This window comes from Eriocheir sinensis, chromosome 35 (genome assembly GCF_024679095.1).
Source record: "Eriocheir sinensis breed Jianghai 21 chromosome 35, ASM2467909v1, whole genome shotgun sequence".
Taxonomy (NCBI): Eukaryota; Metazoa; Arthropoda; class Malacostraca; order Decapoda; family Varunidae; genus Eriocheir; species Eriocheir sinensis.
This window is the reverse complement of record NC_066543.1, coordinates 6,299,346-6,325,315: the sequence shown is the minus strand read 5'-3', so window position 1 is coordinate 6,325,315 and position 25,970 is coordinate 6,299,346. Positions and strand designations below refer to the sequence as shown.

Here is a 25,970-nt window from a genome sequence, read left to right as displayed (position 1 = left end):
GGAGGAAAGGGAGTAGCGCAAGTATATTGGAAGAAGAGGGAAAGAGGAAAATTACCAATACAAGAGAATGGGTAGAATAGGCGAGGAGGGGAAAGAGCAGTGCAACGGGATTAGAAGGAAAGGGAAGGAGTAAAATTAAGGAAGATGGTGGAACTCAAGAGGATGAAACGGAGAGGAGAGCAGGGAAAGGAATATGAAGTTTGAAGGAAGACGAGGAAAAGAAGAAGGAAGAAAAGAAATACCAACAAGAGGAGATCATAGAGTTGGAGATAAACAAGGAAACGAAGCAAATCCCAAAAGTGGAAGAAACAAGGAAATATCGAATTGGGAAAAATAAGATGAATAAAAAGGTGGTGAAGTTTAAACACAAGTTGGCAACCAAGAAGACATTCCGACACGAACAGGCCCAAAGAAGAAGAAGAAAGAGAAGAAGAAGAAAACAACCAGAAACATTTACAGCAACACAAATACAAGGAAAGAAAGAAGAAAAGAGAAAGAAAAAAAAATTATGGTGGTGTAAAGGAGGGTGAGGAGGACAACAGAACAAAAGATAAAAAGCAGGTGAGGAGAGTGAAGAGAAAGAAGAAGAGGAAGAAGAAGAAACAATAAAATATGGAGGAGGAGGAAGAGGAGGAGATGCAAAACATGTATAAGGAAGAAGGCGGCGATGAAGGAAAAGAAAAAGAACAAGAAGAAGAGAAAGAAGAAGACGGAGAAGAAGAAAAATTAAAAAAACATGAAATAATAAGTAGAAAGAAAAAAAGAAGAAACAGAAGAATGAGAAATAGAGAAACGAGAAAAGAAAGTAACAAAACAAAGGCAGCAAGACAAAAACAAGAAGAATGAGCAGAAGCAGAAGCAGGAGGAGCCGAAGTAAGGAAGGTCGGTGAGGGAAAAAGTAAAAGTGGAAAAAAAGCAAAAAAGATGAAACAGAAGAATCAGAAAAAAATGCAAAATATGAAATACCACATCCAGAAGAAGCAAAGGAAATAGAAGTAGCAGAGAAAAAAGAAAGAAGAATCAGGAAAAGAAAAGGGAAATATGAAGTACAACAAAATAGAGGAAGCAAAAGAAAAACTATAAGAATGAACAGAAGAAGAAGCATGAGGAGAGGGAGTAGGCAGGTCGTTTTGGCGGAAAACAAAAAGAAAAAAGAAGAAAACTGATGAAGTAGACGTGGATGAAGTAGATGTGGAGGCAAGTCGTTGAGGCGGAAGATGAAAAAACGGGAAAAAAACCCGGATGAAGTAGATGTGGAGCGGTGCTATGGCGGCGGACCGGGGCCTGAAACCTCATCAACGGTAGACGGAAAAGTAGTGACAAAAACAGAAGAATCAGAAACAAAAACGAGAAATACAAAACAATACCTATAACATAGAAAGATAATAAATACAAGCATAAAACAAAGAAACAAAAAAAAAATACAAGAAGCAAAAGCAGGAGCAGGCAGAGGAGCAGGAGTGAGGCAGGTCGGTGAGGCGGAAAATAAAAGGCACCGGAGCCTCGTCAAGAGCCGTGCAGCGCGCCTGGTGATGACGGCTGCCAACAGAAAGAAACAAGTCATGCATTTCGCTTCATCCCGAATATTTGCTGCAGGGAAGGACATGTTCGAGTTTACACATTCCTCTCCATTCGAGGGGGCGTAAAACTCCTGGGGAAACATTGGGACGTGACTTTTCCCCTTTGTCCCGGCGTGCCTTCCCTCCTCATCTGCTTGCCGCCTTTTTGACTGGCTGGAGATGGGGAGAGAAAACAGTGCAGTAATCCGTGTTTCTTTCATCGATTGAGCAAAACACGAGCCCTCAACTGGTGTTCGCTGGAGAGGAAGGAAGGAAGGAAGACTCGAGGAAACGTGTGGAATATGTATGTTAGTTTTTTTTTTTTTTGTCACCCCTTCAGTATTGACGTGTCTTGATGCCGGAATATAAAGCTGACCCATTCCGTCCCAACTCTTAACAACACCCAACCCACTCCAATCCGATGAAACTGAACCAAACATACAACCGAACCCAACACAACCAAACCTCCTCCCTCATACACCTCTTCCCTAAGACATGATGCAACCATAATATAGCCGCGTCCATTGTGTCACTATAAACTCACCCTAATACCATCACCACCATCACACCGTTCCTGCCTTCACCGTCCCCTCTGCAAAATCATCACATCACGTTAGTCATCACCATCACTACCCTTGTCTCTGCCTTTAAACCATTCCTACGATCACCATAACTATTGGAAAATCATCACACTACTCCTGCCTTCACCATCACCACTATACCACCCTTGTCATCACCATCACCGCCATCATACCATCTTGCCGTCACCATCACCACTCTTGACATAACCGATCAGCGAAGCAGCAGCGCCAGCGATACCCCCTTCCTCCACACACATATGTTCCTTGGCATACTTTGTGGAACCTGAATTTTTTTTTATATAGTTGAAGCATTTGAGGATTACCTGCTACTCCTCTTCCTCGCAGATCCCCAGTTCACATCCTCACCTACCTTACCATTACCCATCCCCTCCTCACGTTTCCCCTTACCTTCCCACCGCCTCCTCACCCTCACCCTCATTCCCCTCCCCTCCCCGCGGCATCCCAGGTTCCGCTCATCCGTGCACTCCCGCCTGTTCCTCCCCTCCGCCGTGTATCGTGTTCTGCCCGTCATTATATCCATCCACTGATTAAAAACTCACGCGCCTGCTATGGTCCAGTGGGTTTTCTGCCTGCTGACTATGTGTGTGTGTGTGTGTGTGTGTGTGTGTCAGTGTGTGTACCTATTCATTTATTTGTTTATTTATTTATGTGTATGTGCGTCTTGGTCTCTTTCGGTTTCTTGTCTTTTATGTTAAGAAGGATCGTGTTGCGAGACTGTTAGTTTCCTTTTTATTATGCTCTTGACTTGTCTATTATACTGTAAAAAAACTATAAATGGGGCGGCTGGGGAAAGTTCTCTGCATTCGAAAAGCATGTACTGTTTGTTTTTCATGTGACTCGTTGGTTCTTAGGACGTCGTGTGGGCCATAATACGAATTTAACTCAAACTTTTATTCCTCGTCCACTTGTTTTTGTTCTGGTTTTGCTTCTCCGTCTGCTTCTTCCCCTGTTTACTGATACTGCTATTTTTTTCTTATTTTTTCTACCATTTCTTCTTCTCCTTCTTCTCTTTCTTCTTCTTCTTCTTCTTCTTCTTCTTCTTCTTCTCCTTCTTCTTCTTCTTCCTTCTTCTTCTTCTTCTTCTTCTTACTTCGTCTAACTACTACTTTTTTATTTTCATCTTCGAGCAAAAAGAAATACACGATTGCAAAGCTCTAAGACACTAAGAGATTTTTCCTGTTCATCAGTCGGAGTTTTAGTCACGTCGGCCGCTGTGGTTTGCCTCGTCCTCGCCCGTCACTACCGTCGTCAAGCGAACAAAACAGTGGCCTTGGAGAGTGACGAGACACTTCATGCGACGGAAAGCGGGAATTTTTTTCTTTCTATGCTTTCCTTCGAGAGACGTTTTTTGGACAGGCCGTCACTCAGGACTTAATTTGATCTTCCTCGTCACTTAGCGCCAGATATTCTCCCCGGACTAGAGATGGAAATGATTCAGGAAAAAAATATGAGTAAAAAATCTTTGTCAAAATTATGAAAGAGTTGAGGATGATCGACAATTTTGATAGACTGAGACTTAGAACGCCAATGTCTTAGAGAGAGAGAGAGAGAGAGAGAGAGAGAGAGAGAGAGAGAGAGAGAGAGAGAGAGAGAGAGAGAGAGAGAGAGAGAGAGAGAGAGAGAGAGAGAGAGAGAGAGAGAGAGAGCAAAAAGGCCTTCGTATAGCTTACACTTCACTAATCACTCACTACTGTAATCGCCTAATGAAGGATTATCTCGCGTCGCCTCATGTAACGTGGTCTTATAATTTGATCACCTCTTATTTTGAGATCACCTCTTATTATGATCACCTGTTATCCCTGCCGCCCTCTACCATCCATTGCTTCCTCCCACCTGCATTATTCATTGTTATTCCTGTTATTCCTGCCTTCCATCATTTTTCATCAGCTACTTGCCCTTTACATTGTTATTTCTGTTATCCTTGCCGCCCCCTGCCTTCCTTTCCTCCCTCTTCCATCATTTCTCATCAGTTACTCGTCCTTCACCTTGTTATTTCTGTTATCCTTGCCGCCCCCTGCCTTCCTTTCCTCCTCTTCCACCATTTCTCATCAATTACTCGTCCTTCACCTTGTTATTTCTGTTATCCTTGCCGCCCCCTGCCTTCCTTTCCTCCTCTTCCACCATTCCTCATCATTTACTCGCCCTTTTCCCTGTTATTCCTTTTATCCTTGCTCACCCTGCCTTTCATTGCTTCCTCCCTCTTCCATCATTCCTCATCTGCAACTCCCCCTTTACCCTGTTATTCCTGATTCTCCGTGCCGCCCAGTTCACGTTATCTTATCACTGCCTCACTCTGCTTTCCCTTCATCCCCTCCGTATCATTCGTTTTTACATAACATTAGAAAGAACTCATTTTGATCCGTAATTCATTGTATCTTTTGTTTTATAGGATCAGTATGTTATCGATTGTGTTATTTTTTATGTTTTTTTTGTTTTGTTTGGCTCCGGTGAGTGTCCTTTACCGTAACATACACCAAAGAAACTTGTTACAATCTGCCTCGTGTTCCAGTGTTAAGAATATTCCTCTATCACAAGTTCGCAGGCATGAAAAACGGAAATCCGCACTAAGGCAATGCTCCGTTGTGCGCACCCACGCCCCCGATTTCACGGTTACTCTTCACAATTTGCTCCGGGCTTTTGATTTTACTCGGGGCGGCACTGGCAAAAAGGCATGGCAGGGGGCGTAGGCTTTAGAGATGAAAGCATAAACCCTTTTCGTTCATGCTTTCAGAGAGGGGCGTTACTTGGCAGAACGATGTGTGTGTGTGTGTGTGTGTGTGTGTGTGTGTGTGTGTGTGTGTGTGTGCGTGTGCGTGCGTGCCAAGTCTAAAAGAAAGGGATGCTGCTTGGGAGACTAAAGTAGACACCCCATTACAAACACACCATCGCAAACACTATTCATTTCGTGAGACAGGAAGACAGAGTAGCTGGGAGGGAGGAAGTGGTGAAGGGGGAAGGGGTTAGAGGCAGGCGGACCGTGGTGAGAGTGAGGGATTGGAGGGATGACGGAGAAAGTGGGGCAGAGTGAGGGGAGAGAACTGGGGGTGTGGGGCAGGGAGTGGAGGGGACTGTGGCCATGGGAAGGGAGGGGAGAGAAAAGCAGGAAGTGGGTGAGGAAGTGAGCGGCTGGGGCGGTGGGTGGGGGTGGGGGAGGGCGAGTTGGAGGGTAGGAAGGGGATAGAGGAAGGGGTGCCGGGTTAGGGGATGGAAGGGATGGGGAGGCGAGAGCAAGGAAAGGGTGGGGAGGCGAGGTGTAGGGAGGGATGGAAATTCATTTTGGAGAGTATGTGAGGCTGGGAAAGAGGATGTGGACGAGATACACACACACACACACACACACACACACACACACACACACACACACACACACACACAATACACATACACATGCATTCATATTTGTATATATATAATTTTTTTGAATTCTTTGTGTAATAACTTAATGAAATGTTTATTTCAGGATTTATCTATTTAATGTTTAATTCCCAACCGTTGTCGCTGCCGCCGCCATCACCCTCACCTCCATCACCAATAACACAACAACCACCAACAACATCACCACCACCACCACCACCACCACCACCACCACCAACAACAACAACAACAACAATGCCAACACCACCAGTATCACCACCACCACCATTACTAGAAATAACAACGACAATAACAACAACAAAAAACAACAACAAATACAACAACAAAAACTACTACTACTACTACTACTACTACTACTACTACTACTGCTACTTCTACACCAACACCACCAACAACAACAACGACAACTACAACAATAACAACACCTGCTATCACACTACTGTCTCCTATAACCTAAAATCTCTACCCTTGCTTCCAATTTAACACTACAAAGCCCTTCCACGTCAACCCCACGCCTCACACTACTATACGATCACTTTTTTCACCTCCTCTTCCCTCCTATCACACATTAACGTCATATTTACCCTTCACTCTACATTTTCATACCCACCCAACCGCTTCCGTGTCAACAAAGCCCCTTCCCAACCACTACATTTTTTTTCACGTTTCCTTCCCTCTATTATTACCCCAGCATTACTTTACCTCTCCTTTTGTCTCACCCAACACCCCAACAGTATTTTTCCACTTCATCCCATACACTACCACCCCAAACCCCTTTCTTGTCACCCACTCCCATTCCCCAACACTACAATCACTACAAATGTCCCCTCCTTCCCTTTTTTTCCTCTCCCGAACAGTATTGTCCTCCCCTACCCTCAACCCCTCCCGGCTCTAACATGACCATTATCGTTATCACCGCCACCATCGCCACCACCAGCGTCATCACCACCTCATGACCTCAGCTGGGCGAAACTACGTACCCGAGTGAATGGGAATGAACACGGAATACAGCGCGAGTCCGAAGCTTCGACTCATTTCCGACTCATTTCCTTCGTTAGTAGACCAAATTGACACCGGGAGCCCGAGGGAAAGAGGGGATTAGGGAGGGCAAATAGGAGGGACTGTTGAGAGAGGGGGACCGATGGGGAAGGGGCTTTCTGAGTGTGGAGGGACCTTAGGGGGGATGTAGTTATTAACGGTAGGACGAGGTTTACGTGAGAGAAAACGAGGGTAACGAGGAAAAAGTTGCATTAGGAGGAGAAGGGACGCAAGGAAAGGAGGACTGATTAGACTGGCGAATATACTGGAGGGACTTGGGGACTGGATTACTGATTGCTGGAAAATGATAATAAGGGGAGGCAGGGGAAGGTGAGTGAACTAGTTAGGGGCGTAAATGAAGAAGCAGGAAGTGTGGTGAGTAGCTTATTAGAGGGACCGAAGGCTTAAGGAAGGTCCTGAATGTTTGAAGGTGGACTAAATAGGTTTCAGAAGGGTACGCGTTTGATGGCGGTGGTTGATGGGAATTTTTATAATTCTGGTAACATGGGAAGATTGTCGAGGTGTGCAGGTGACTTTGGAGGCTGGAACATCAGAGACAGAAAAAAGGTTGAAAAAAAAAGTCAAGGGCTGGAAGTGTGTCGTGAAAGGAAGTGGAGAGGTTGAAGGGGAACGGAATGGCCCGGAGAATACTGTTGGATGTTGTTGGGAGTCTAGATGGACGTGGTAAGATTTGGGAGATTGGGAGGCGGCGCGGAAAGTGTCTGTCAAAGGTGTTATAAGATTAAGGATAGAAAAAGTTTAAGGGAAAGAGGAAGGAGCTGGATATGGAAAAAGGGTGACATGTAGGACAAATACGATGTGATTGGAGGAAACTGGGTGGACAGGAGGGAATGAAAAGGAGAACTGGAGGTAGCTGGAACGTGGTTAAAGGAAACTGTTAGAGGAAAATGAAGGAGAAAACTGTAAAAATGACTAAAGGAAACTGAAAGAGTGACTAGACGTAATCGGGTGAAGGAATGGAGGAAACCAACGGAAAAGGTGATTAAGTTGACAAAGAAAACTAATTAGAGCTGGAGGAAAATGTTGAACAGACTAGAGGAAACTGGATGAGCTTTCAAAGGGCCGAGTATTGAGGGCTGGAGGAAACTGCAGGAGTGACACTGGGGAACTGGAAAACTGACTGGAGGAAACGTGAAGAGTAATTGATGGAAGTCCAAAGATTGAGTGAAGTTAAATTAAGTGGAGAGGAAGTACGAGGAAATTGTCATCCCCGGGAGAGCTTCGTTCCGCCGCGGTTCATTTTGGTGGTAAACAAGCGGCCGTTTGATGCGGTGATTGATTGACTGATTGGTTGTTTTTCTTTCTTGCGGCCCTGACAGACGAATTGCTGCCCTCCGCCTCCGCCTCCTCCTCCGCCTCCGCCTCCGCCTCCTTCTCCTATTCCTCCTCCTCCTCCTCCTCCTCCTCCTCCTGTATCAGAAACGAAAACGAGAATATTTTGGGCCATGGCAAATCGGCCTGTCTGAATAAAATAGTACATTGGTTGAGAATTCCAACAACAGCAGAAACGACCCCAATACTATTTGTTCAGCGTGGCATAAGAGAATAAGCCATTTGTCGGCCTGGCTCGTTGTCCGGGGAAACAAATATGCAACTGACTCCCGCGTCCAATCATTCTACACGCTTATTTATTTGTTATTTCGTTGAGGATGCGGACGCCTCGGAAAGGATCAGAGCAACTTTTATTTACTGTACACTATTCCGTGTTTTGAGGCGTCAGTAAAAATTGCAACAAAACATTCAGTAAGTTGATTGGTTGAGGTAACAGGGTAGCCTCACTCACGAGATTGTTCACCACACACACGCGAGGTTTATATTCTTTACGCGCGCACCTCCCGGGCTTTGCACTGATATGAAAAGACTGAAATCCGATGAAAGCTTTTTGTGGTGTGAAAATAAGAGGCCCGGACAGTTGCGACCTTTAGGGTTAGGAAAGGGCAGGAAGTAAAATATATCTGAGATTTTATTGTTTATATTGTGGGAAAATATAGCCACATACTCGCGTAATCCCTGCCCTAAACAACAGCGCCTCACAACGCTTGAATGGAATGGTTTGTTATGGTAAGCTTTGAGTTTTTGACAACGGGGGATACTTTTGAATCGCTCATATAATTGGAATCCATTTTGCTTAACATGTCATTAATGATTCTAGTAATAATCGTCTGGAATTAGTATGTTAGGTAAGTAGTCAAATAGGTTCGTTACTCATTACCGTTTTGCTAATGATCAGAATCTTACAAACCAGTCCACAGCTCGTGATTTCACTCCACGAAGTGTTTCCAGGGAGATTTAAGTCCTCTATCACAAATACAATGTACGGGTCCTACGGGAGGCATCCTTTGGCAGTCTCTTCTTTATTTTTTTTTTTGAAGTATGCTTTATTTACATTTTTCCCCCGGCCTGACTTCTCCCGTAAAAAAAAAAAAAAACCCACCCACAGAAACACCTTATATTAATTCCTGACATAGAACCTCCCATGATAATACTGAAGGCGGCATTTTATCCTTATTCAATTTATACACTACATGAAAACTTAATCTAAACACTCATGAACGTCCCAGTAATGAACTCTGGCATGGTCTCTCCCAAGAGTAAAACAAAAACTTTTCATGAGTATACGTACTTGGACATGTTATTTTAACCTTGATATATAAAGGGATGACATTGCTCATTGAAAGCCAGGTGTATTAGTATTCATCCTTTGAGAGCACGAATCAAAGACCAATTACTCGTACCCATCACACGGATCTCGCCTTTCCCGGAAAAGTGGACGCGAACAAACGGCCCTGTCGGTACACATTACTGAGGACCCGACTCTAATTGCTCCTTCTCATAGCGTATACATTATTAATCACCTCATCTGGATCACTGCCCCTGTGGAGTGTTTCAGGGTTGTGAATGATACACGAGGTTGTTTGTAGCATGTGGAAGCCAAAAGGGGAACACGAGGCAGCAGGAATAGATAGATTGAAAGGGAGGCGAGAGTGGTGCAGGCGTGAACGGTTCAAGGCGTAGTTAGACGTAAATAGAAGAAGAAGAAGAGAATAAGAAACAAGAAAAAGAAAAAGGGGAAAAGAAAGATAGCAGTATGAGAAATAAAAGTTTAAGAAGAAACAAAACCGAGAAAAAAATAAGAATGAAAGATAAGGGAAACGGAAACGAGAAATAAGTGAAAATATTGCATGAAAATGAGAGCAGACTGAAGAAATAGCTATGTAGTGAGGCAACAAATTCATTTTTCGTATATTTTTTTGTTATATTGTTCATGTAGAAAATAATAAAACTATACCGAAGCCAAAAATAAAGCATAATATATATATTTTTTTTAATATTTGAGTTTGTTAATATTTTGTTTTACCTGTTTTATTCTTCTCTTTTTTGTTTTTGTTCATTAGTTCAGTTTTAATATTATCATGAAACCAAAAATAAAGCACGCTATACATTTGATAATATCTGAGTTTGTTTATATTTCATTTTATTATTATTTTTTTCCGGCATTTGAGTTATTTCAATATTACCAGACTTCAAGAGCCACACAAACACAAAGTACACTCAATTAAAACAGCTCCCTCCACCATAATGTAGTGTTTTGAGTTTAGCAGTCTGGCCGGGCCCTCCGCGCGTCCCAACGGCCCTCCACCGTCACTCCTTCTCTGCAAATACTCCAGTTAATTAAAACACTCGGGCTGTGGAGCATCTGTGTACTTATTGGTGCATTAAAAGTGTGTGTGTGTGTGTGTGTGTGTGTGTGTGTGTGTGTGTGTGTGTGTGTGTGTGTGTGTGTACAAGCTCATATGCTACAAAAATGTTTTTATTCGACCTCTTTCGTCACACACACACACACACACACACACACACACACACACAGACATAAGCAACGTTATTATCCGTTCATAGAGTCTGAGTGCCTGTAATTGCTGGTTCAAAGTACTCCACTCCCCCCTCCTTCACCCGGGGTTAGGCATCACCCTCCCCCATCTCCCCTTACCTTCTTCACCCCCATGTACTTACAAGAGGACGCGGAATATGAAGATGGAAGGCTCAGGTAATAATTCAAGAGCCGTTACCTGTGAAAATCAGAGGCGTATCATCGTGTACTTAACTAATTAACCTGTACGATTATTTTTTACCTGTGTGTGTGTGTGTGTGTGTGTGTGTGTGTGTGTGTGTGTGTGTGTGTGTGTGTGTGTGTGTGTGTGTGTGTATAGTGAGGATGGTTACTATGGTGATGAACATTAGAGAGAGATACTATTTAAGTGTGTTCGTGTGATGGTGGTGGCTGTGATGGTGATGGTGGTGGTTGTGGTTGTGGTGGAGGTGGGAGTGGCAGTAGTGGTGATCTTCTCTTACTGCTATTCTTCTTTTCTGCGTCTCTCCTTTTTTCTTTCTCCTGTATCTTCTCTCTCTCTCTCTCTCTCTCTCTCTCTCTCTCTCTCTCTCTCTCTCTCTCTCTCTCTCTCTTTACATCATATCCTTGCACCATTACTTCTCTCACACACTCTTGCCCTACGCCACCACCACCGTCTTCACCCGTCATGCTTCTGTTCTCCTCGTGTCCCTCCATATACTGCCGTCCTATTCTGTCCTTTAGCACTAATTTCGGCTATCCTCCCTTGCGAATTTCTTTTTCTTCCCGTCGTGACACAGATCTCTCCTCGATGCAATCTCACTATTTTTCTTGCACATTTTTTCCTGATGGCATCACAAATTTCTTTTTTCGCTGTATCGGATTACGAAGGGTTTGGAGGGGTGAGCTGAGTGGTGCTGGCCTCTTTTAACCTCCCTCCTCCACCTCTGCCTCCCCCTTCCTTCTCCACCTCTGCTTCCACCTCCCTCCTCCACCTCTGCCTCCCCCTTCCTTCTCCACCTCTGCCTCCCCCTTCCTTCTCCACCTCTGCTTCCACCTCCCTCATCCACCTCTGCCTCCCCCTTCCTTCTCCACCTCTGCCTCCCCCTTCCTTCTCCACCTCTGCTTCCACCTCTCCCTCCATCTCTGCCTCCCCCTTCCTTCTCCACCTCTGCTTCCTCCTCCCTCCTTCAGCTCTACCTCCCCCTCCCTCCTTCAGCTCTACCTCCCCCTTCCTTCTCCACCTCTGCCTCCATCTCTGCCCCCCCCATCCTTCTCCACCTCTGGCTCCACCTCCCTCCTCCACCTCTGCCTCCCCCTTCCTTCTCCACCTCTGCCTCCTCCTCCCTCCTTCAGCTCTACCTCCCCCTTCCTTCTCCACCTCTGCCTTCACCTCTGCCTCCATCTCTGCCTCCCCCTTCCTTCTCCACCTCTGGCTTCACCTCCCTCCTCCACCTCTGCCTCCCCCTTCCTTCTCCACCTCAGTCTCCACCTCCCTCCTCCCCACTCTTCTTCCCCCTCACCCCACCGGGCCGTATTTTCTCCCCTCTTGTCTTGTCCTCTGCCCTCATTCTCTGTATACTTGCCCTCGTTTATTATCTTTCCCTCCTTTTATTATCTCTTATCTCATCCCTTCAGTCTTTCTTATTCACTTTTCCTTCATAAGTAAGAAAATATAGGAAGTCTGCAGCAGGACACGTGGCCTACACAGTCGTCTCTAACCATTAATATCTTAGTATATGATTAAAAATGTATGTCGCTCTCCTCATTTCCCCCTTACCTTCGTTTTCGTCCCGTTTCCGCTATTTCTCCTCCACTCTCCTCAATCCCTCTACAATCCTTCCTCCTTGTCCCTCGTTTCCTCTCCTTTTCTTTATCCCTCCCTCTCGCCTTTTATTTAATTTCCTTCCCCTGATGACTTCCTTCCCTTACCCCTTCCTCCACCTCCCTGCTCCAGCTAGTGTTTTATGCCTCGTAATATAACTTGAGCGTGATGCGGGTGTGACCTCTTCCTGTTTTATACTTCCCAATCTCCTCCGTTACTTTCATCTTCCGTTTTCTACTTCCAAATATCTTCCGTTACTCTCCTCTCCCGTTTTCTACTTCCCATTCCCTTCCGTTACTTTTCTCTTACGTTTTCTGCTTTACAATCTCCTCCGTTGCTTTCCTCTCCCGTTTTCTACTTCCCATTCCCTTCCGTTACTTTTCTCTTACGTTTTCTGCTTTACAATTTCCTCCGTTACTTTCCTCTCCCGTTTTCTACTATCCACTCTCCTCCTTTACTTTCCTCTTCCCACGTCCAGTAGTAAAGGCCTTGGAACGTTAGAGTCGGAACTTATTTTTCTGTTTATTTTTGGGCTTGGTCGAGATGGTGTCTTATAAGTTCTTCTTTTTCTTATTTCACCGTGTTCGAATTTGCTCCATGGTGCCCACGCTCTTGTTTCTCATTATAGTCGCCTTTATTTTCTGGTTTTATTCATTGATGCATCTGTTTTTCCTTTTTTTGTGAATCTCTGAAATTTTCTGTTTGTCTGTTTACCCATTTGCTTTGTTTCCAGTTTTTATCAGCCTGTTTAGCTCTCTGGTTATCTGTTTGTCTAGTCGTATTATAATGTGTGTTTGCTGTCTCCCATGTCTGCACGCCCGCTCTCTCTCTCTCTCTCTCTCTCTCTCTCTCTCTCTCTCTCTCTCTCTCTCTCTCTCTCTCTCTCTCTCTCTCTCTTACACACACACACACACACACACACACACACACACACACACGCACCCTATGTTCTGCTTGTTCTGGTCTGGCGCAAGGGTTGTTGATGGTCAAGCGGAAAGAACAAAACACTTAAGAACGCCAAATACATATTGGAGGGCGTATATACAAACGAACGCTTTTATAATGTCTGATTCTATTTTGTATGTGGTTATATTGTTCGTCAAGAAGTCCAATTCTAGTTTGTTACCGGTTAATGCTCTCCATAATTATCCTTTCAAATTTGGTTTATCTTTATGTTTTGTGCTGATATCATTACTGCTATGGAAATGTCTTCTGTCTTGGTTCAGTGAAGTCATTATTCGTATTTTTCGTGATTATTAAATTTTTTAGCCATTTTCACAGACACATCTTAAGTTCGGCTTGGATGTTATGGGAGTACGTATCTCAATATTGATCTTAATCCAGGATGCTTTGACTTGGGATTTACGAGTGAGAAGCTAAAAAAAAATGGCAGCACATGAGAATTCTTATACATATCTGAATATCTTTCCAAGTCAGTCTTAACGTTTACCATCGACAATTTTCTAAGGTTTCCACCATCACGTATATGAAAAATCCGACGTATTCATAAGGTGTAAAATATTTCATGTCTTGTCCTAATCGTCGTAAGTAAGTGCATTCATCAGCGTTCTTCCCTCCGCGTGAAAACCATCGATCTCGTCTCTGTGTTCCCTTCAGCGACTCGTGACTGGGCCTCGTCCCCGCCGTCCTTCCCGTGGAGGGCCGCGGCGACTCGCTCCCTTTGTGGCACTCGCTGACGGCGGCTAATTGTGTGCCAGTGAAATATCGCCTTAATATATTTACCTAACATTTACATAACAACGGCCCCTTGACCCCAAAAAAGTCACCGCCACGGACCACACTCATTAATTTGGCTCCAGGGCTTGGCGGCGGCGGAGGCGGCTGGATAATGAAGGGGAAAAAGTGGTTAGTGTGTAGTATGTAGGTTTTTTTTTACCCCGCCACCCTTCCACTGCCCTGAAAAAGTTAATTAATGTAGGAAGCCAGCGTGTGTGTGTGTATGTGTGTGTGTGTGTGTGTGTGTGTGTGTATTCGTGCGCCCGTGTATAACATGTGTGCGTTATTATTCCCCGCGTGACAGCATGAAGCCAAAATTAGAGCCTCATTACGAGTTAATCACGCGGAGTTAATGACCTGATGAGAACAATTATCGGCCAGGTGACGGAGAGGCGTAATTAGAGACAAGTGCGAGGAGAGGGGAGGCAAGGAGGGAAGAACGAAGGTCGGGATTGAGTCACGGAGAGATGGAAGGAAGGAAAGGAGAGGATTGGGAGAGTGAAATGAATGAATGAAGATAGAAGAAAGACAATGTGTACAGTTAGAACAGGGAAAAATATAGATTAGATGAACGAAAAGGGAAAGAAAATAACGATAAAGAGATATGTGAAAGAAGGTGTAAACAGAATATCGCAATTAATAAACCTTGATGAATAATAGATATAAAAATGGAAGGAAGGAGAAAAAAGAAGAAATACAGAATAACGAAAAAAAATATAACAGGGAGGGACTGATGGTGGAAGGGAGGCGCAAGGTTAAAAAATATTAGGGACACAAGGATTAAATTATGAATAAAAAAGTATAGTAAGGAAGAGTGATTAGATGATGACGAAAATGATGAAGAAAATAAAAAGTGTCAATTGATAATAAAGGAGCTTGAAAAAATATACGAAAAAGAAAAAAAAGACTCAGGAAGGGATTTTAGAGAGTCAGTTGAAGGAAAAATAAGGACATTTGATCGTAGAGTTAATGAATGGAAATGAAAAAAAAAATAAGAAAAAGAAAAACGGTTGAGCAGTTTGAAGTGAAAATTAATAGAAAAAGGAAAGAGAAGAGAAGAAGAGAGAGAGAGAGAGAGAGAGAGAGAGAGAGAGAGAGAGAGAGAGAGAGAGAGAGAGAGAGAGAGAGAGAGAGAGAGAGAGAGAGAGAGAGAGAGAGAGAGAGGTATCGGGTCCACACAAAAATTAAGATGAGGTAATTGCAGCCACTTACTTTCACTTTTATGGCTAACGTTTGCCTCACCTGTTGATCGGTCTCTCTTTAGCGGCGGGATGGTAAGAGAGAGAGTGAGAGAGAGAGAGATTTTTTTAGGATAGTTTTTCATGTGTGTGTGTGTGTGTGTGTGTGTGTGTGTGTGTGTGTGTGTGTGTGTGTGTGTGTAAACCCCCGCACACCTTTACCTGTCCATCCGCGTGTACTTTCCCTTAAGCATCGCCCGAGGATTTTTTTCCGTATTTCCTTTCACTTTTTTTCCTCGCCTCCAGGTGTGTAATTGCCTCCATCGCCGGCCTTTTGATGCTCCATGAAACTAACGTGTGTCAACCCCCCCACCCCCCACCCCAAAGGTACTCCGCGCCCTCCCACCTCTTCAACCTTCCCTCCCTTCCCCTCACCAGCCTTCCCTTTTCTTTCCTTCTTCTCCCCTCCATTTACCCTCCCCTTCCCTTCCCTTGCCTCACCTGCCCTCCCATTTCTTTCCTTCCTCTCTCCTTGCCTTACCAGCCTTTCTGTCCCCGTACCTTACCTAACTGCCCCTCATCTACCGTCATTCTCTCGCCCCTTACTTCCTTCCCCCTCATCTTACCTGACCTTTACCTCACCTTTCTTCCTCTCCTCTCACATTCCTTACCTTTCCTCTCTCCACCTGGCCAACCTTCCATCATCTTACCTATCTTCCCCTTCCCCTCACTTGCCTTCCTCCTCCTCCTCTTTTCTTCTTCCCCCATCTTCACCATACCCTATCTTTGCCTCACCTTTCCTCCTCTCCCCTCACATTCATCCCTTTTACCTACCTTCACCTCCGCGTTCCTTCCCTCATCTTACCTAGTTATTCCCCCCCCACCCACCCCGCTTGCCTTCTCCTCTTCCCTTCTTTCCTTCTCTCTCACCTTACCTTTCCTTTCCCTCACCTTTTTTTTCCTCTCCCTTCACCTTTCGCAGCTTGCCTTCCTCTACCTACCCATTCCTTCCCTCCTCTTACCCAGCTTTCCCTTTCTCCACAGGTGTTCCCGAGCCTCCCCTTACCTGCCCTCACCTGCCTCGTTTTGCCTCACCCTCCTCTCCTCGTTCGCCCTCGGGTAAGGTAGTGCTTTATATCTGTTTTCTCTCTCTCCGTCTGTCTGATAATTTGTCTGTCTGTATTCGTCTGTGAACCCTTTGATGTATTTCGTTATGACTTTGCTCACGTTATGCATTTTTTTCCTTTTGAGTTATTTCCGTTTTCTCAAAAGGTTTCGGTCCTCGCCTCCTTTTTCTTCGGATTTTATTTCGTTTTCTGTTACGTCGTTCTTTTATTTTTTTTTCACTCCAACATTTTTTTGTGAAGTTCTTTGACGTATATTTCTTTCACTCTCTGGATCTTTAGTTCTGCGTACTTTGCTTGTTGGTCATATTTCTCCTCATTACTCATATTCTTTTTTTTTTTTTAACAATCACGCTCTTGTACTTTCGATTATTTTTATATTATTTCTCGTAATCTCTCACCCGTTTGTCTCTCACTCTAATATTGGCACCGTTGAACAAGTTTTTTTTTACCCTCTTTTATATTCATCGTTTTCCCTTTCTTTCTCCAACATTTTTTTTTTCTCTGAACTCTTTTTGTTCCCTTTTATCTTGAATGCGCCAACTTTTATTGTCCGTCGCGTCTTCTCTCCAGTGCTCAACATTTATTCTTTCCTCACTTTATTTTAACTTGGAAATGTCCCTTCGTTAGCGTCTATGCTGTATTTTTTCTTCGTATTTTCATCGTATTTTCTTCGTTTCGATCACCCCCTCCCCGCGAGCTAAATTATCTTTACATTATATATACTGTTATCTGATTTTTCTTTTCCCCGCCAAAATTTCACTTTTCTTTTGACTTTTTTTTAGTCGTTCTCTTTTATCTTCAATTTCATGTTCTTTCATTGTTCATCGTGTCTTCCGCGTCGCTAAAGATTTATAATATAACATTTTTCTTTGTATTCTTCCATCCATCTCTGTAACTTTTCCGTCAACAAGTTCCCTTTTCCCTCGCCGTTATATATTTACTCCCTTTAGCTTGAAAATGTCCCTCCCTTTTCGTTAAGATATTTTTTACTTCAAATATCATTTTTTTCGATGTCACTCGGTTCAGTAACTTTTCCCGTGAATGAGTTTCTTCTCAACACGCCGTTATAAATATATTTTCTTACACTTTATTTATTGCAGCCTGAAAATTTCCCACTTATCGACTCATTGATAGTTTATATTTGTATATTTTGATCAGTATTTCCCTTCATCAAATTTTCGTGTGAGCAAGTTTATCTTTCCATCTTTCCCAATTTACTCTTCTTTTTTTAGACAGAAAACGTTCTCTAGCTTCATTGAATTCTTCCATCAAACACTTCTTTAACCTTTTATGTGTATTAGTTTCCCTTTACATGCTGAGAACAAATATACGTTACATAATTTATAGGTCTATTCCGGTACCTATATTTGGTTTGTCTCGTAATGCACGTACGTATCTCGGGATATGTATTCTGCGTGTGTATATTGTTTTTTTGCACACATATTCATCCTCTAATTATTAATATCTGCGCTGATTTCTATTATATTTTCACGTCAACTTAGGAATATGATGAAATGTGTATAACGTCTAGAAGTTATTAAGGTAAAAATTAGCAAGTGTTGTGTTGAAAGTGGAAAAGTCACATCAGTTGGAGGTGTGTGTGTGTGTGTGTGTGTGTGTGTGTGTGTGTGTGTGTGTGTGGTGAGGAAATATTGTGTATTTGTTAGCTTTGTATAGCCCCAGGTGGTGGTGGTGATGGTGGGGTAGGGGGTGCTACTGCCTGTGTGGTGAGGAAATGTTGTACAAAGGTATTTGCTTTGTGTTTGTTTTTGTTGACTGTGAAGCCTCGCCTCGAGTGTATGTGATTGGGGTGGATGTGGTGGCCGGGCATGTGGTGGTGGTGATGGTGGTGGTTGGGTGTGGAGTAAGGGTGGTGGCGATGGTGGTGGTGATGGGAGGTGTTGATGGTGGTTTGTTTCTCTCTCTTCCTTTCTTATCCATACTTCTCTTTCCCTTCCCCTTTCTTTCCCGAGTTTTTTTATTATTATTTTTTTTTACTTATCTTCCCTTTCCTTTATTTCGCAGCCTTTTTTTTTACGTTTTATGATATATGGAACTTTTTACATCTCTTCTCTGCTTGTATATATATGTCACTTCAGTTTTTAGTCTTTTTTTTCTCTCACTTTTCCCTCCTCTCTTCTTTCCTATTTTCCACCTTTTCTTTCGTGATATGTCCTTTCTTCCCCTTCGCTGCACCTCCACCGCTAGGTATCTTCCTCTCTTTATTTTATTTTATTTCTCCCATTTAGCTTTCTCTTTGTATCCTATCCTCTCCCTTATCCTAGTTTTGCAAGTCCTTTTTTGTCTTTTCTTTTCTTCCTTCGCTTTTAATTGTTTTTATCCCCCATTAGCCTCCTCAGCCTCACTTTTCTTTCTTCCTCTTCCCTATTCTTAAATTTTCTGGATCTTTATCGTCTTTTTTTGCACTTCCTGCTTTCCTATCTTTGCCCCCTTGTCCATTCCTCCCTCGTTTCGTCCGTGTTTCTTCTCCCTGCTGTCCTGTCTTTTCCTTTTTCGCTTCCTCTTCTTACCTCTCCCTGCTTCCTTTTCCTACCTCCCTGTCCTTTCCTCCCTCGCTCTGTCTTTTATTTCTCCCTGTATCCCTATCTTTGCCTTCCTGTCCTTCCCTCCCTCGCTTCCTCTTCTTAGCCTCACATCCTTCCTTCGTCCCCTCCTTCCATCAGTTCGTCCCCATCTGTCAGCCCGGGAACCCCTCGTCCTCCCGTTTCCCCTCGTCCGGTCTCTCAAGAGGGGACAAGAGGGTCGCGGGAGGGGAAAGTTCAGAAAGAGTGGAAGGGAAATTTGAAAGAGAGGACCAATCTTTCCTCTTTTGTCCGCCGGAACCTTGGGGAAAGAAACCGCAGCGTCAGAGCAGTTCAGAAGCCCCCGGGAGGTTTGTTGTGGCGAAAGGGAGGAGGGGAGGGCGGAGGAGTGAGGGAGGAAGGCCAGGAAGGGCGAGGGTGGTGCGGGTACATTTTAAGAAGGAGGGAAGAAGAAAGTTGGGAGGGTACAGTTTAGGAAGCAGAGGAAGAGAGACAGAGGGAGAGGTTAGGTACTTGGCTGAAGTAGATTGTGACAGGGAAGGAGCAAGAGTTATTAGGAAGTGGAAGATGGAGATTAAAGGAGGGAGGAGAGTGAATGATGTAATGGAAGGTGTGTAGGGGGGAAAGTTAGCTATGTGGAGGGAGAAGAATGTGAGAGGGAGGGAATATAAGCCATGAGGGAAAGAGGGAGGTGTGGATCAGGAGAGGGAAGAGGATGAATGGTGTGATAGGAGGGTTGGGGAGAGTTAACTTTGTGGAAGAAGAAGGTTGTGAAAGGGAGGAAGTAAAAGTCACGAAAGAGAGTGCGGTTAACGGGAGGGAAGAGGATGGATGGTGTGTGGATGGGAAGAGTATAGTAAGGGAGGGGCGGTGTAATATTGACATAGAGTCCCCCCCCCCCTTTTTTTTTTTTTCGTGTGTATCCTTGGGCTTCCTCCTGTGCTGTGAAAAAAATGCATTGGGTCTAAATAACGGGTACAACTTGCTGCAGGAGTGTAGAGGGAGAGGAGGCAGGAGTGAGGAAGATGGCCGGTGCTGCTGCTGCTGATGATGATGGTGTGTGATTACCTGCTGGGATAGATTTAGGTTTCCTGATTGCTTTTGGTTGACAGGGTTGACGAGTCTTTTTTTTTATTCGTTTTTCTAGCATCGATTAGATATTTTTCTTCTCGCCCCGAAAGTATACTCTGCAAAGGTATTGAAGTAGAAAAATAACGGAAAAAATTACTAAACTGAAAAAAAAAGTAAAATGGGATATAGATATAAAATAATAATTAAAGTTAACGTAACAGATACACACAGGAACAAAAAATTATCCCGTGTTGCTTTTAGTGTCGGGGAAGTAGTCAGACAGGCGATCGTCAGAGCTTAGTAGTGGCGAGTAACGTGAGCATATATAACTGAGCTTGATAGAGTGGGAGTGTTTTGGGCAGCTGCAGCGGCGGGTACACTGCGACGCGGACGCCCCGAGGTGCGCGTCGCTCCATGTACTGTCACTAATGCAACGTCTGTCTCCAATAACACGGACGTGACCCTCAGGGGATCCAAGAGCCGCTACCGTAAATACATAAAAGGAATCTCATTCTGGCGGCGGCGGCGAGTCCGTGTTATGATCATGGCGGGTCCAGAGGTAATGGAGGAGGAGACGCGGCAAGGAGCTCCATCGTGTCCATTTTCCGTCGAGAAGGAGGAGGAGGAGGAGGTTACAGAGTCTGGGGAGAGTAGTACGCCGTCACAGAGTGGTTTCTACTTCTTCACAGATTGTTTATAAATTAACAGCACCGAACACTTGAGAACTCGTGTGGATCCTTTCCCGATTTTAAATTGTTGACTAGCACAGATAAGTGGAAGAAAATAAACCTGAGCTTTTTTAGGACGGAAATGATGATAACGATTTTCCATAACACAAGATCTATCTGAATGCGTTTGCTCGAAGAAGTAAGCAAAAGGGATTGAGTAGCAAAGGAATGGGGATCAAACAGGAAAGAAACTGGTTTGAAGATGTGTCGAGTACAGAGCCATACTTCTTCTTCTATAAGGGTGCAGAAATTTACATTATGAAACGGAGGGCTGAGAAAAGATGCAGCGAAGGAGTGGGACGAAAGGCTGGGAATAAGGGAGTAGAGGTGAAGACGCAGAAGAGGTGCTCGGTAATAGAAGCACCTCAACAACATGTAACATATGTACATACCAGGATTATATATATATATATATATATATATATATATATATATATATATATATATATATATATATATATATATATATATATATATATATATATATATATATATATTGTTACAACTACGAAAGGGAGCCTGCTCGGACCCAACTACACGGTCCGTCCGCCGACTCCAATCTCCGCAACAGAAAGCACGGCCGCAGTTGCGAGCCGTGCACTTAACGACTGACTCCAGGCTCTCTAGAGGAACAAGATAATTTTCTCTCTGTTCTGGGCAGCATGGGCAAAGTACTGGCCCGCCTGCTTTGATACCTGAAGGGGTTCTATTGATGTTACTCCAACCCAACTCCACGCCAGACGCTCATCACCCAGGTTATTCGGAGAATACGGTCCAATACTTAAGATGGACTTCCGCCCACTTCTCCGAACCACCCGGGCAGGGAAAAAAACTCGTCAAAAAGGGGCAACCGGACTCTTCTGCTCACTCTCCTCTTAAGTGTAAAAGACTGGATGTGTAGTGTGTGTGCGTGTTACAGCAAGCCGAGAACTGATGCCGCCCTCCACTTGCGAATCTTCCCCCTTCCTCTTTCTCACACACACACACACACACACACACACACACACACACACACACACACACACACACACACACACACACACGCACAGGTATCAAAGCTTTTCTGACATAAGTAGGAGCAAGAAGGTTGTCGGAAAGGTCGCTGTTGGCATTAGGAAATGAGGAAAGCTGAAAGGAAAAGTTTGGGAATATTCTTGGATGGCGTCGATAAATGTGTGTGCCGCCGCTTTGAAGTACCGGAGGGCAGAAGAATATTGAGTGTGGTTCTTGAAAGGCTACGACGGTGTAGGAAAAGGATGAAGAGGAATCGTTGATTAAACATTTGTATGGCGTGTCCTTGGAGGGAGGGAGGAGGGAAAGGGAAGACAAGAAGGGGAGGACCGTGGTATGGAGACCGGGTGGGAGAGATAGAGAAGAAAGGAAATAGGGATGGAGGAAGGAAAAATATGCAGTTTTGTGTACTTTGCTGGTCGTTGAAATTTTTGAAACGCTAAAAAAAATCGTTTGATGAAAAGCCTTTGCATGTGATACTGGCACATAAGCTTATTTTTGGTGTTAGACGGAGGGAGAATGTTCACCTTGTGTCCACGGAGAGGTTATGAAGCAAGCGAGGGGAGCAATACGAATATGTAGGAAGATTAAAAAAAGAAAATTGCACAACGTTGAAGGAGATTTTAAAGTCACTAAGCAATGATACATAGCTATATATATATATATATATATATATATATATATATATATATATATATATATATATATATATATATATATATATATATATATATATATATTCCTTATATCTCTGTGACCCATTCTTCCCGCCCTTGTTTGCCTGCTCCTCCCACCCATGTAACTCTTCCTGCGCCTATACCATTAACCTTCCCGCCCCTGTAACCCTGACCTTCCCGCCCCTGTAACCCTGACCTTCCCGCCCCTGTAACCCTGACCTTCCCGCCCTGTAACCCAGACCTTCCTGCCCCTGTAACCCTGACCTTCCCGCCCCTGTAACCCTGACCTTCCCCCTTGTAACCCAGACCTTCCCGCCCCTGTAACCCAGACCTTCCCGCCCCTGTTACCCTGACCTTCCCGCCCCTGTAACTCTGACCTTTCTCCCTTATAACTCTGACCTTCCTGCGCCTATACCATTGATCTCCCCGCCCTTGTAACCTTGACCGTCCCGCCTTTGTAATCCCAATCCTTCTGTCCTTGTAATTCAATCTTCCTTTGTTGTTTTCATTAATGCCTTTTCTTGCGGGGCGAGGCATTAGAGGAGCTAGTGGGGGTGGGGGACGGGAATGGGATGGGGTGGGTAGGGCTGGGGGGAGTGTATGTTGGGGGTAAGCGCCTCTTATGTGACTGCCGTGGGTTCGTTGCCCCCCCCCCCCCCGCCTCCCCCGCCCTACTGGCAAGACTTGTTTTAACTCCTAGTATGAAGATGGATTCCTGGTTGTAAGTCTTCATAAAACACGAGAGATCATCAGCCACACACACACACACACACACACAGTAATAAACACACCCACAAAAAAATAACTTCACTAACGAACCTAGAAATACAAAACGAAAAATGTTAGGACGACTGATGAACTTGGAGGAAAAAAAAAATCTAAAAATAAATAAATAAAACGCTGAAAATATTTAAGGCACGACTTGTCTTTTCTACGCGTGGCTGTCTGAGTCTTTTGATTGGAAGAAAAGTGTTGTTGTGAGTGTTGCTTTGAGTATGAGTAGTGTGTTGGTGCGTGGACTGCGATGATACGAGTGTGTTGGTCTGTTTATGTGTTGTTGTTCTAGTTGTGTTGTGATTTCAAGGTTTGCGGTCTGTGTGTTGCATAGAATATTCAGTGTTGGAGTGTGTTGTGTGTTGAAAGGAAGCGGCTGTTTACATGCATCCCAAGGTAGAGGATACTAGAGGATAAATGTTCCACTAGTTCTCTCTCTCTCTCTCTCTCTCTCTCTCTCTCTCTCTCTCTCTCTCTCTCTCTCTCTCTCTCTCTCTCTCTCTCTCTCTCTCTCTATTTAAAAACGTATGGAAAAAAGAGAGCATAATTTACACCGCTGAGAATGGTTAGGAAGACACATTACGACGGGGACCAGAGGGAGAGAGGGAGGAGGAGGAGGAGGAGGAGGAGGAGGTAAGGAAAGGAAAGGAAAGAAAAGTTGTTAGAAGTATTGTTTCCTTTCTCCGTCCATCACTGAGGAGTAGAAGGGAAGGGAAGGGAGACAGAGTAGGGAAGCATTTTCTCACTCCAAAAGAAATATAAGTAGATTTTTTCCCCACTCAATTTTCGTGTGTGTGTGTGTGTGTGTGTGTGTGTGTGTGTGTGTGTGTGTGTGTGTGTGTGTGTGTGTGTAAAAGGTATCTTAAGTCAGTACTCACCCCTAGAGTAAATAATATACGAAAGATTTATTCCATATTTATATCTCTCCATTCCACAATCATACTTTACACATTCCACACAATGCACATTCCACTCCCTCTTCACTCCTCATTCCACTCCTCCTGTCTAACACTCCAACCTCACCGTCTTCTCCTCCTTCAGCTGTTACTCCACATTTCCCTCTCCTCTCATTCCCCACTCACTCCACCGCCGCCGCCACCACCATCGCGCCGCCTCGCTTCTCTTTTCTCCCTCACCCTCGGGCACAGACCATTAAGCTTTCCTTGTAATAGTCGGGGCCACGGAGAGCCAAGCACGGTAATGGTATTAAAGAGGAATGTGTCTTGATGGTCACCTGTGTGTGTGTGTGTGTGTGTGTGTGTGTGTGTGTGTGTGTGTGTGTGTGTGTGTGTGTGCGTGTGCGTGTGCGTGAGTCGATATTATTGTTTTTCTTTACATTTACCGCTTCCGTCATGCGCGCACACACACACACACACACACACACACACACACACACACACACACACACCTCACTCACTCACTCAGTCCTTTCTTTTTTTCTTTTCCATTAATTTTAGTTTGTGCTCGTGTGTTCAATGCAACTATTCCTGCGTTTCCAATCTGGCGTTGGTCTAATTTTTGTTCCTCTGTTTTGCATCGCAGGGTATTGAATTAGGGACGGTGTGCTGTGGTGTTTTGCTAGTCCAGGGAGAAAAATGTTATGCAGTGTTGTACGGTGTTGTGTACCAATGTGTTTTTCTGTGTTGTTGTTTGTGGTGTATTACTCTGGCGTGTTGCTGTGTATCAAGTGTGGTGATGCGTGATGTGAAGTGTGTGTGTGTGGGGGGGGGGGGGATGTTTTTTTGCCTTCCGTCCAGTTCCTTGTCCATTTTTATCCTTCCTTCCTTTGCCGTCATTCCTTTTTTTCCTCCTCTCTAAGCCAAGTCATTTGTTTTCCCTTCGCTTCCCCTTACTCGCGTTTCCTGTTTGTCTGTCTTCTTTGCAATTCATTCACATTAATTTTACCAGTTCACCTCCCACGCCTGCCTTTCTCTCTCTCTCTCTCTCTCTCTCTCTCTCTCTCTCTCTCTCTCTCTCTCTCTCTCTCTCTCTCTCTCTCTCTCTCTCTCTCTCTCTCTCTCTCTCTCTCTCTCTCTCTCTCTCTTCCTCCGTACTCCTTCCCATTTACCTCCTTATTTCTCCACCTGTCCTAGCCTCTTACTCGTTTCTTCGTTTCACTGTCCCCTCCTCCCACGCCCCCTTTTCCTTCCTTCCCTCCTCCGTTTTCTTTCCTCCCGCCTACTCCCAGGACGTGGCTTCTCGGCTGCGTGGGCGTCTCGGCAGGATTTGCATATTTGTGTTTTGGCCGCGGCGTCCCTCTTATGGCAACCCCGCAGCCAGTGTTTTGATTATCCTCGTGTAATGCCCCGCCCCGCCCCTCTTCTTTCCCCACACCTCACCCTACCTTGTTTCATCCCTCCCCTCCCCACTGGTCCCGTCTTACCTTATCCTACCCCACTTGGCCCCCTCTTGCCCCGTCCCGCCTGGGGAAATTTATTCAAGCGGTGGATTTGATATTGGAAGCCTGACTCTTGTGTTTGCGTGGACCGTGGCATGGAGGGGAGGGAGAAGGGAAAAGGAAAGGGGAAACGAGAAGGAAGGAGAGCGTGGACCGTGGACCGTGACAGGGAGGGGAGGGGAGAAGAGATTAAAAGGGAGGGGAAGAAAGGAGTAAGAAAAACGTGGACAATGAACTGGGGATGGGAGGGAAGGAGGAAAGGAGTGGGGTTTGAAAGAAGGGAAAGTGGGGAGGAAGGAGAGTGTGGGCCGATGACCGTGGCGGGGAGATGGGAGAAGTGATTAGAAAGAAGGAAAAGAGGAAAGAAAGAAAAGGGAACGGTACAGAAGGAAATGTTTTACACGGGTGGAGGCTTGGAAAAGAAGGAAGGGGAGCTGGGAGACTACTGCAACGTTGCTA

The 25,970-nt window shown here is 44.6% G+C and overlaps 1 protein-coding gene across 8 annotated transcripts in view; it reads left to right on the top strand.

Annotated features, from left to right (window-relative positions):
- The window catches only part of LOC127007316 (uncharacterized), a 286,714-nt gene that overhangs the window by 147,868 nt on the left and 112,876 nt on the right, over nt 1–25,970 (top strand). For 5 of the 8 annotated variants that reach the window (XR_007760174.1, XR_007760175.1, XR_007760176.1 and 2 more), the window contains one exon: nt 16,227–16,301. The exons of the other annotated variants lie outside the window; for them this stretch is intronic. Coding sequence is in view for 2 of the 5 variants with exons in the window: in XM_050878118.1 (XP_050734075.1) it covers nt 16,227–16,301 (75 nt within the window). In the remaining 3 variants the exon portion in view is untranslated. The remainder of the gene's footprint in view (nt 1–16,226; nt 16,302–25,970) is intronic. 8 annotated transcript variants of the gene reach the window in all.